Source organism: Natator depressus, chromosome 3, assembly GCF_965152275.1.
Source record: "Natator depressus isolate rNatDep1 chromosome 3, rNatDep2.hap1, whole genome shotgun sequence".
Taxonomy (NCBI): Eukaryota; Metazoa; Chordata; order Testudines; family Cheloniidae; genus Natator; species Natator depressus.
In genome coordinates this window covers 157201676-157214432 of record NC_134236.1, presented here as the reverse complement: position 1 = coordinate 157214432, position 12757 = coordinate 157201676, and the positions used below count along the sequence as shown (strand labels likewise).

Here is a 12757-nt window from a genome sequence, read left to right as displayed (position 1 = left end):
TCTGCGATACAACCGCATTTGCTCCAACCCCTCAGACAGAGACAAACACCTACAAGATCTCTATCAAGCATTCTTACCACTACAATACCCACCTGCGGAAGTGAAGAAACAGATTGATAGAGCCAGAAGAGTTCCCAGAAGTCACCTACTACAGGACAGGCCTAACAAAGAAAATAACAGAACGCCACCAGCCGTCACCTTCAGCCCCCAACTAAAACCCCTCCAACGCATTATTAAGGATCTACAACCTATCCTGAAGGATGACCCAACACTCTGACAAATCTTGGGAGACAGGCCAGTCCTTGCCTATAGACAGCCCCCCAACCTGAAGCAAATACTCACCAGCAACCACATACCACACAACAGAACCACTAACCCAGGAACCTATCCTTGCAACAAAGCCCGTTGCCAACTGTGCCCACATATCTATTCAGGGGACACCATCACAGGGCCTAATAACATCAGCCACGCTATCAGAGGCTCGTTCACCTGCACATCCACCAATGTGATATACGCCATCACGTGCCAGCAATGCCCCTCTGCCATGTACATTGGTCAAACTGGACAGTCTCTACGTAAAAGAATAAATGGACACAAATCAGATGTCAAGAATTATAACATTCATAAACCAGACGGAGAACACTTCAATCTCTCTGGTCACACGATTACAGACATGAAAGTTGCTATATTACAACAAAAAAACTTCAAATCCAGACTCCAGCAAGAAACTGTTGAATTGGAATTCATTTGCAAATGGGATACAATTAACTTAGGCTTGAATAGAGACTGGGAGTGGCTAAGTCATTATGCAAGGTAACCTATTTCCCCTTGTTTTTTCCTACCCTCCCCCAGACGTTCTTGTTAAACCCTGGATTTGTGCTGGAAATGGCCCACCTTGATTATCATACACATTGTAAGGAGAGTGGTCACTTTAGATAAGCTATTACCAGCAGGAGAGTGGGTTTGTGTGTGTGTGTGTAGGGGGGGGGGTGAGAAAACCTGGATTTGTGCTGGAAATGGCCCAACTTGATTATCATACACATTGTAAGGAGAGTGATCACTTTAGATAAGCTATTACCAGCAGGAGAGTGGGGTGGGAGGAGGTATTTTTTCATGCTTTGTGTGTATATAAAAAGATCTTCTACACTTTCCACAGTATGCATCCGATGAAGTGAGCTGTAGCTCACGAAAGCTTATGCTCAAATAAATTGGTTAGTCTCTAAGGTGCCACAAGTACTCCTTTTCTTTTTGCGAATACAGACTAACACGGCTGCTACTCTGAAACCAGTCCTGGGAACAAAGCTCAAAAATTGGAGCTGTACTTGTGGGATGCTCTGTATTCTTTTGTGTCGGGTTTCCACAAACAAGTTAAAAGGAAGACTTTAGGTGAGACCGTGTCTCTCTCCAGCTTCATATTTAGTAACTAAACAGGTATATAATTAAATATCTCAACAGCCATACCCTATTGACTGAGGCTCTTAATAGCAATCACTCTCCATTAATAAAAGGCTGTAGGACTGGAGAGAAGGTTTGTCCCTTAGAGATGTATGTGGAATACTTTCACCTGATAGAACTGATATTATGCATAAGAAAACAATTAAATGAAACACGTAAATGCACTAAGTCTTTATTGTTGCTGTAGAGAAAGTAACAGATACATGGCTAAAACATTCTAACGTATCGGTGGACTTTGAAAACTAAGGCTATTCTGTAGATTTGTTCTATCCCAGTGTTTGTTTTCATACAACGTACTTATAAAATGAAGCTATAAAAACACAGATTCCTTTTTGGAAACATCTGAGATTGGTGTAGTGCACAGAACTACAGACTACATTTAGTATGATCAACACAACACGTTACAGACCCACGAATGGTTCCCATGTTACTAACATTCAACACAAAAAAGATCAGTCTCAGACTGATGAATGAGCTTGGTGACAAACACAGACTGAACAGTTCAACCTTCTGTCTGAGCGAAGAGAAAGAGACCCATAATTCTGATAAGGAAACATTTGACTAAGGAAAATGAACAGCACCCTTAAAGGCAGGTTAAGCACATCATTTATCTCAAGAAATGTATTATCTAACAGACATGTTAACCCAGTAGAGTGACGGTAAAACGCACAGGGCATAGCTATTGGGAGGAAAGAGAACGGTAGCTCTGAGAAATTGTGCTAATGAAGTGAGAGGTCTCTTGCTGCCAATATGCTTCCCTTGAAAGATCAATGTGTTTGATTCCCAGAGCACCAGAACCTTCCAATCCAGCAGCAATGGAAACATTTCAAAGGAAAGAGATGTTAAAAAGAGAGCGGTCTGGCAGCTTTAGTGTGTGGAGTTTCAACTAAACAAACAAGGCGGAATGAAAAAAACATCTCTTGGAAGTTGGCCAGATAAAAGTGACATTTCAATAAAAAGTGGAAAATGAATATTTTCCCAAAGAATTTTCCCCATTTTCTGATCAAATCTATTGAGCAACGCATCTCCTGCCTCCTACCAACTTTCTCTTTTTTTATTACCTGGGCTCCAAACAATCTCTCCTTCTTACATCTCAAATTGATCTGGAAATAGATGTGGCTTTCTGGTTAATTTCCACGTTTGTACATCAGCCTCAGAAATGAGTTCAACTCTGCTTGTGAGAAATTTTTTTACTTAACTTGTGCAGCTCTGTGTTGTTGGGTCAGGCAATCCTAACATGTAGTATTTACATGCCACTAAACTTGTGGCTCTTCATAAAAATATTAAAAAAAATAAATAAAAAGAATGGTGAATACACGAGAGAAATTCAAGTTACAATTTGGAGGTTGGTTCCCACATTAAGGGTATATTACAGATTTGGCCTCAATGGGATGTATAGTGTCTCTTTAAAGGCCACTATCCATTACAGTTTCATGTTAGAATTTTGAAGAGTTTTTAACTCTGTAACAAAATAGACTTAAAAAATGTAGTAGAAATGTGAGCGAACAAGACTCCAGCTTAGGTTTCTGATTCACTTTAAGACATCCCAAAGTTCATGTAAGGGCAGAAAGGAATGCAGCTGATCTGTGTGTTAATGATGAGAAGTCTGAGCTCTGCAATCCTCACTCGGGCTCTATGTTACGGCTCTAGGAGCAGGCAATCATTATTACAGGCATGAATGAAGAGCCCAAGCCTTGGACAGGTAAAAAGCCTTTAAATTAGACAAAAAAGACTTTTTTCCCATTGCAGGATGAGAGATAGCTGGAAGTGCAGGGAGTTGACCAAAATTGAGTGTTATCTTAAAGAAAATGATGGGATGTAAATGTAACCAGCAACCATATTTTTGCTAGAATAGAACTGCATCAAAAACATCGCCCCCCTCCAAAGTGTAGAAAGACCTTCCTTTTCTGCTGCATTCATGACAATGCAATGCCAGCCATCAAGCTATTTATTCATGCATTTCTAAATATACAAGAGGAAGTTTGTTAGGAGACTTAAGCCTCAATTAGAAGCCATTTTTAGAAAGGAAAAAAGGTTTTAAAAAAATTCATGGAGTAAAACAGATGGCTTCAAGTACTTGTGCATAATAACTAATTAGTCGCTACGAGCGGGGATTAAAAACAGCTGTCACCTTGGAAGGGATAGTTAAATATAGGTAGGCAATTTCATCCAACAGTGGCCCTAGATTCAAACGCATTGAAGAACATGCCTAGTATTGAGATTTAAAAGAAAAATGATTTGTCTGCAATGATGAACCAATATTTGAGTGGTTCTGCTTTATACATGACAAACTCTTGATTGCACATGTCTAGATTTCAAAGTAATATAATTCCACATAGTGAGCCAGACTACCTTGATATAGACAAGCATTTTCGACGTCTTTTGTGCAGCAAGTTTAGTAAGTAAGGGGTGTTCTGTGGCACTGGAATATACAAAGCAATACATTGTTTTGAGGTTGACCGCCAAAGTCAGGCAGGGGAATTTAAGTGCTGGAATTGTTTATTCCATATACTTTGCTGCCATGAATGTTATTCCTATTATCTGACAGGAACCAGCCCCATCAAAAAATCCAGCATCCGCTACCTTGTAAGGTCTGAAAGGCCTAAAACCTTTGATTTCTCTGACTTTCCACCAATGCCACATAAAAGGAGAGGGCCGTGGATAAATTTTCAATGGGAGAGTCTAAACAGTGAAAGATTGTGCAGAGGAGTGGCCTGAGTAGAAGAGGAATGACGTGACTGGGAAGTCAAGAAGGATATTGTGTTTGGGAAGAGAAATAGTGTAGCTTGTCCTGTGCTATGATAGGCTGAGACACTTCTCCTGCCATATAACTGGAGATAACCAACTGTGGCTTTGGCTGAATTTTAGAGGGTCACACTGATGTGCAAACAGAAAAAAGCAGTCTTCCTACTGTAGACATTAAAGATTAAAACGACGACGAAAACATTTTAAAAGCCAAAGTAGCAGCTTCAACTAAAAGACCTCTCACTTTCTCCAAAAGAGATGTATTGTTTTCAGACAAGTTTCTTCTATACAGAGAAACTGTTAACATCTGCTCGCTGTTTAGCGAATGCAACATGCCCCCAGCTGGTTTTGCTTCAGCAGAAGGACCAACTCGAAGTACTACAATACGTGCAAGTCTCCCAGAGGTAAGGGCTATTACATAGGTGACGGCCATACAGCACACTGAGGGAGCCAAACCTAGAAATGTAGGTCATGCAAAAAAATCAATTTAGAGTCAGAGTGGGGCAGAGTGGATGGCCCTATCTGCACCACAACATGACACACCCAAGTTAGAATCCCCATTTAGTGTCTCACTTTTTCAGCGGGGTTGGGTAGCAGTATGCTCAGTCCTGTTTGGGGAAGTGTGTGGGAAAAGGGTTTAAAATAAATGTGAAAATGTTAGGACTGCACGTGCGCACACATGTTAGTTGCTAAATGAGCAAGTCTGGTGCTTAGTTTAGGCCAACGTGATTGTACAGGAATCTCAGATCTGTCTCCCTTAGCTGAACAGTTTGGATCTGCAGTTTTAAAAAGTTCAGTGTACCTCACATTTATTAACATCCTAATGATTGTTAAATAATCCAGCAAGTTGTTTCATAGCTACAGTATGCAGCAGTTGCTAGCTGCTTGCAAGAGCAATATAGAAATTACATTCAAAGATAAAAACGATAGTTTTCACACATAGCCGTAACTAGTATTTCCTTTTCACAGAATAAGTGCAAAATACCTTTAACAAATAATGGCGGTAGTGTAAAAAAAAAAAAAAAAAAAAAAAGACAATTTTCATGCAAAAACACTTCCCTGTTTACAAAGTCTGTGGTAAGTCTCAAAAACATCCTTTACCTCCCTCTCCTATAACAGCACTAGACTTGTTATTCTGTTTTCCTGCCATATCCATTCTGTCGTTTATTAAAATATTGATGACATGCAAGTTCAATTATTTCCAGCCCACCAAATATTTTTTGTTGCACAACAAAAATGATAACTGCAGTCACACAATACAATCGCACAAAGCTGTACAAGTACAGCAACACAAACATACCTAGTGTGAACAATGTCCAGTACAGAAGCGAGATGCATTTAACCACTAGGACCCTGAGCTCAGATTTACAAGGTGGAATTATGCTTCGCCCTGTTACATCAAAGTACTTTTCACCTTCGTAGAACAACTGGAGTCTCTCTTCTTTCTCTTCCCAACGCTTCTGGCACCAGAGCTGCAGCTCTTCCCTGGAAGTTGGCAGAGTCTGTACTGGATACCTATGGACATGAAAATGTATCTCCTTTGGGAAGTTTCCATTCAGAAGGTGCTTCTCTGTTTGCGGAATGTTTTGAGGGTATGCCACAGTTATGTCATGGATAGCATCAAGGTTATTACCTATAGGAAACATTTTTGAGAACTAGATAAATATAGACACTACAATGGACAGTTTCTATGACAATTACCACTGATTAGAGCTTCAGGGTACAATTGAAAACTCAAAATCATGGTAGAATTCACAAAGATTCATTAGCAAGTTCAGAGTATTCTACTCATATAAATATAATATTTTAAGGCTAGCAGGTCAATATTTCCTAATCACTGTTCTGTTTTTTCTGTCTCTGGGTTACAGCGAAGACCTGTAGGGACAAAATAACATTCACTAGAAGAAATACTAATCCAGGATTCTAAAACAGAATAGGTAAAAGGATAAAGTCTTATTTCAATGAGAGATTAGGATACACATGCCTGATCTTTTTCAAATCAAAATAGGGTTTGATTCACTGTATTTTACTGTGGTCACATACTTTTGAAGAACATTCATTACATTGCAAACTGAAATTATCTTTGACCTAACAACTGTAACACACAGTACAATAACTATAATGGTTGTAAAAGAATCCAGTTTAAAATTTGACTCAAAGCAGTACAAGTACAATTCTAATTTATTGCCGGTCTTGGGGGGAGGAGAGCACATACAAATATACAGCAGAAAAATGATCAGAAGTTCATTAAATCAGGAGTCCCTTTACTGCATTTTAGAAGATGGGGGACAGCTTTGCAGGGACTGTATTGCAATTAACACAGCCCCTTTACACGTAAATAGTCAGTGCTCTGAGTGCCAGCTAGAAATGGCCTTTGCCAGAGGCTGAGGACTCTTCATGGGATTCCAGATTAGGCGAACCCAACAACAAAGTACAAACCTGGGAGATAAAGCTTTGGTTAAACTGGGTATAGCTAAGTATTTGAATGCACTTTTAAAAGCAATTGTGGATTAGCAATTAAAGGGGGACACTGACAAAAGGACCCAGCCCTTCTATCGTTATGTCTAATCTAATCAATCCACTTGTGTGGACAAATGTTGTTAAGATGAGTTTTACTGCTGTACCTGTGCATTAATACTAATTTTTAGAACAATGCACTATTCCATATATCCTCTCAGCCTGCTGCTTCATACCAGACAACATTCTTTTTAGATTTGATAAAGCAAACTTGGCTAGTCTAGAACTGATCTAAAAATAGGTGCCCAGTGCACTCGACGTGACATTAAAGTTAAGTTCTGCCAGCACTGTAATTTATCGGGCGTTGCTGCTTTTATTTTGTTGGTTGTCTCAGAGCAGAATAGGTTGAGTTAGAAACTAAAAAGACGAAGGGTTGTTCGTGGGTGCAATAACTATGACCAGATCTGTATCAGAGGAAAGGCCTTAAGGCAAGAGCGCCTGAACACCACTGCTCAATGCGAATCCAACTTAGGAATGGACCCAGCAAAACCCTTAACAGGCAAATACTATACCAAGGAAGAGATACCACTCTAACTGAAGACACAACAGCTCTCCACTCCCTCTCCATCACTTCCACCATGTGTCTGCTGAGCAATCAGTTTGCCATTATCACCCTTTCTAGATGGCATGATGCAGATGTTTTTAATAATCAAGATACTACACAAATAATAGATAATATTCCACACACATTGTGACATCGTTTTATTTATTGTACCATGCTGTGTACTAGCCTTTGCTGAATATCCATGTATTATTACTGATGCCCATTCTGTTCTTCTTACAAAACTCGGCACTGCTATTTTGTTAAATTCCCCACCTGCTTTGTTGCATCACGTCTGACATTAGACAGAAACCTTCAGAGCAGAGACCGCGTCTTATCTATACTGCAAAGTGCCGAGCTTGCCTTTGGTTCTGTAAATTAATGATATAGTGCAGATCTCAAAGCATTTTACACAAATGGGACCAGTAATGTTTAACTATGCTGTAGATGGGAAAACTGAGGCAAAGAATGGCTAGAAGACTTACACAGTGACTCAGGCCAGAACCCAGGTCTCCTGACTCCCAGTCACATGGTTAGACTACTAGACCACTGTTTCCCCAACATAGCAGGGTGATAAGCGCATCAAAGCGACTTCAGAAGAAATGACTCGGGCACTTCAAAGACAGGCTCAACATACCAAAAAGCATAGAAACATATCAGATATAGGAAATACAGACATATATGATTTAATATGCAGAAGGATTAGAGCCTTCTAAACGTGTCCCTTGTCTTGGAGGGTTTAATTTTCTGGCAGGCCAAGCATGTGGCGATGGCAATTTCCAGCCAATTATTTAATAGCTATTGAAAGGAGCGTGCCTTCTCCTATTATTGTTTGCAGTAAGCTGCTGGATCTACACTGCACACTTTAACAAAAAGGTTCTGAATGTTTTCCACTGATTCATCAGTGACATCTATTAACATGAAAAGGGCAACACTATCACAGCCAGGTGCTATCTGAATGAACCTGCTTTCAAATGTTACTGCAACAGAAACTAGAAAAATCCTTTGGAGCGGGTGAAGCTCCTTTAATGACAGCTGCTAGGGCAGTGAATTTTTGAGCAGGGCACCCACCTCAGCACACTTTCACAGCAACCATTTCCTTATTGCTGCCTCTGTCTCCCCCCCGCCAATGCAGGCTCATCCCACGTGTAGAGTGGAAACTTACTAACAGCCTATGGATCAGAATGAATGGAAATTGCCTGTCATCCAACAAAAGAAGGAAGGTGACAGTGGACAGAGTGGGGTATCGGAGAGCTGCAGGGCAACCAGAAATGGACAAGGCTCAAGATACAATGGGGACATGTCGTATTCTAGAAGCAGCTAAGAAGGGATTACAGTGGTTAAATAAGGAATGACAGATGGGAACAACCAGAAAGGGGAGAGGAGACTACGTACAAAGGAGAGAACTAAGCTGTAGCTCATCAGAATTAATTTTTAAAGAAGGCAGGACACCCCAGGAGGAGAGCGGTATTAGGGCTGAGTACATGGAGAAGTTTTAGATTACTGGGCTTTGTTTCAGTTCATGCATGTTACATCCTATATCTTACCGTATCGCTCTAGAGGATGGCCCACATCTCTATTAGTATGGGAAGATAGCAGAGTGGCCTCGTAAGTGGGGCATTAGCAGAATGTCATTGATGAGAATTGAATCAAACTGCAGCTTACTGTTACTATGGGGCACACAACTAGGTTAGTCAGGCAGCAGGTAGTATTTTCCCCCACTGAATTTAAATCCCTTCTTAAGGGACCTGCTTTCGCACATTTCAAGTGCAAGACATAATGCGGCTTAAGAGTCATGTTGCTCTAATTACCACTAAAACTGTTTCCAATGAGACAATAACTGAATAAGACAGGACTACTTGTTTATAGCTCAGACTAGTTACCTGTGCCTAATGAGGCAGGCTTGGGAAAACTGGCATTTATTAACTTCTGAAGATCCTTCTTTACTTTTATGCAGCTATGAATATTATTACTGGGTGGGGCGGGAGGGGGGAACCAAATAGGTGTTTCACATCTGAAATCTAATTTTAACAACTCTCTAAATTAAGATAACCAAGAAAGTGAGAGTAAAAGTTGATGGACGGGTATTTCAGCCGATCAGGACACACACATAAATTTCAGCAGCTTTCAGAGCCCTCTGAAACAAGGATTCTCAGATTTTTTTTTTGCTGGGCCCCCCTTCAGGCTGTGATGACCCTCGTCCCCTATCCCATGTCACCCTTACTTCTGTGCAGCTGCTGATGACAGTGCTGCCTTCAGAGCTGGGTGCCCGGCCAGCAGCCACCGCTCTCTGGCCGCCTAGCTCTGAAGGCAGTGCAGACGTAAGAGTAGCAATACTGCGACTCCCCTCCAATAGCCTTGTGAGCTTCATTTGGGCCGGGACCCCCAGTTTGAGAAATACTGCTCTAAGACAATAATGGGAATGAGGCTCCTTATTACCAGCGAGTGATGCTGTTCTCAGTGCATTGGAATAGAAACTGCAGCACAGAGATGCTAACTGATTCTGAAAGCTTGTTCATCATCATTCCTACACAGCTAAGAAAGCCAAAACAGTTGAGTAATACGTATCTTAGTCTCCAGCTACTTAACAGTTACTAAGCTGCAAAACATCCTGAAAGCCTAGTTCTCCGTTTCTTTCTATAAATATTTCTTTGAGATATATTGGTGCTCCACTTAAAGTTGTTCATATGCCAGGATTGACCAGTGTGTGACATTTCTCTTCAAATAACTGCAATGCGAAGTCAATAGCTTTAGGCCTTATAGTCATAAGTTGGTAGAAGTGATACAAGTAATTCCAACTGGGCTTGTGGCCAAAGTTATAGCATCAGCAGTAAAACTTCACTTGCTCTATTTTAAAAAAAGTGTTTTTATGAGGGAGAGAAAAAGGCATTTTTTTCTTTCATTATCCCAGATGCTCGATTCAAATCTCTCTCTTCTCAATTTTTATAACCAAGAGCCTCTTACTAGACTCAAAACAAACTTATCTCAGGCAGAATGCTATTACATTTAAATCTGTGTGTTAAATAATGTCAGCCTGACTTTTAGGGAGCTTTTTTTAGCATGAAGACAGAGTCAGGATTTTAAATATTTTAAACTTCTCTCAAACGTGTTTATCAAGAGAACAACACAGAGCCAGTATAAGTATTGTGAACTGCTTAAAGCAACATTCAGCTCTTGGGGAGGAACCCTCAAGATAACACAGTCCAGAGACCATGCAGACGTATACAGGAGAATGATTCCATGGACCTATTATGTGTGGTATGAGGTTCAACTGGGAGTTGGAGCACCGACAGGAGTTCTTCAGATGTGACTCAGGTTACCACGAGGGGCATTTTTTGCAGATACTTGTAAGTGACCAACACCGAGCTGGTCATTGCGAAGTAAAAGGTTTGCTATATAAGCAGGTATTTTGAGGGCATGCTGAATAGACGTTCTCTTCCCAAAGTGCCCTTCAATGAGCCCATAAATTAGAGGTGGACCCAAGCCTAAACACTGGAATGGAACTATTCAAAATGTTAGAGGTTTAAAATCTGAGTCCAAATGCTGTGCAGATTTCTAGTGTAAACAATCACATTGGTGGCTATTCCATCTTCAACCCAGGTGAGGCCCTCAGAGGTTATTTGTCCCTACATTATCTGTCCCTGACACTATGTTTAATTTCAGTCACATATATCATTACTAAGGGTGTGAGTCCGTCAGGGAGTGTTACAGATTCCGTGACTTTCCGGGAGCTCCATGACTTCTGCAACAGCCAGTGTGGCTGGCCCAGGGGACGCCAAAGTAGCTCGGCCAGCCTCTGGGCCAGCAGCACCAGCTGCTGCCACGCGCCCCCCCTCTCCCCTCTGCGCCCCTTAGCAGCAGCTGGGGTCCTGGGCTGCGTGCTGCAGCCTGCCCCTCCCCCAGGAGCAGCGGAGATCCCGGGCCACGTGCAGTCACCGCCTCCCCCAGAACACCCGCGGCGCCCCTTCCCCAGAGCACCCACAGCGCCCCCAGGCTGCCCCCTGCCCCAGAGCACCCAAGGTTTAGTCAAAGCTATATAGTACAAGTCATGGACAGGTCAAGGACCATGAAGTTTTATTTATGGTCCGTGACTTTTACTAAAAATACCCATGACTAAAATGTAGTCTTAATCACGACGCCCCGGGTCAGAGCTGATCGTGGTACTTCAGATCTTATCCCAATTTTTCGTTACATCACAACATGGTACTTGATATATGGTCACGTTGATTCCAATTTGTATGGCTGCAGGGCTCTGCATTGTACAGCTCACACGGTGAAGTCAATGTGTCTGAGTTTTTCTTTTTGCGGGGGGTGGGATTTTTTTTTTGGCTACACTAATGCAATGGGTCCCTGTGCCCAGATAGGGTTCTTTAGGCACTACCACAATTAAAAATATATACATATGACTGTCAGATTTAAAAAGTGGAGCTGGTCCATGCATTTTGAGGCATTCCTTTGAACAAACTGATCAGTTACATAATCAAAACATAGATGGTAACTAGCAGAGTGAGGCTAATTGCTATCTGACAATATCTGATTTAAGATTGTTATGTCTTAACTTTGAACCACACACGGTGTTGGGTATTAAAACAAAAGCTATCAAAACCTGCTTACTGGAAAACATTACCGCCTTGGCTGCTGAAAGACTTTTGGTTATTTTCCTTTATAAACACAGAATCTGAGGGGAGCAACTTCAAGGATTTACAACCACAGATGGATAGTATAAGTCTTGGGAGGATTTATAACTTCAAGCATCCCTCTTTAAAACAGCCATGGCAGTCTGAGTTCATCTCAACCACTTTCAATTCAATAGTTATTGGGATTCTTTTCTGTAGAAACTTAGCAGTCAAATAAGCGAACAAGAAAGGCAGAATGCTTATGCTAGCCTTGATAAACAGAACACAGGAAGTCTCTGTACCAGTCCGGACTCTAGAGCGATCAAGTGAACCTCTTCAATTTTCCACATCCGCAGCAACATGATGGCTCTGAAGATATTCCCACCCGCTGACAGGAAGGAGTTCGAAGAAATGAGGCCTGTTCTCTTACAATATGGAAAATTTTGACTATTTTCACTACTGGTGAAGAAGAGGAACTGTACACTTATAAATGTGACTATTATGAACTGTAACTGTATGTCTCCAGACTAGATGTCAACAAAAGATATATGCTATATCCCAAATTCGCCTTGGCTATCAGCATACCTTTGTGCCTGCGTCCTACGTTAAACAAATATAAACAGCATGTAGGCTTTCAGTCTAACACCAGATTTAGCAGTACGTAAATCAGAACTACCTCGGTTTGAAGCCAGCCAGGGGGAAAAAAAGAAAAAGAAAAAGAAAAAAAGGAAATTATACTAGGAAATTATACTCTGATTTTGAAGTCCATTATAAAACCCCTCATTTAGTAGATTTTCACAGATTCCAAGATCAGAAGGGACCACTGTGATTGAATCTGATCTCTTGTATAACACAGGCCACAGAACTTCCCCAAAATATTTCC

At 41.1% G+C, this 12757-nt stretch overlaps 1 protein-coding gene across 5 annotated transcripts in view; it reads right to left on the bottom strand.

Moving 5' to 3' along the window:
- Positions 1 to 1627: 1627 nt before the first annotated feature.
- Positions 1628 to 12757, bottom strand: part of LCLAT1 (lysocardiolipin acyltransferase 1) — a 200259-nt gene continuing 189129 nt past the window's right edge. For all 5 annotated transcript variants that reach the window (XM_074949144.1, XM_074949147.1, XM_074949145.1 and 2 more), the window contains one exon: positions 1628 to 5833. In XM_074949144.1, the coding sequence (XP_074805245.1) occupies positions 5331 to 5833 (503 nt within the window). In that variant the 3' untranslated portion in view covers positions 1628 to 5330. The remainder of the gene's footprint in view (positions 5834 to 12757) is intronic.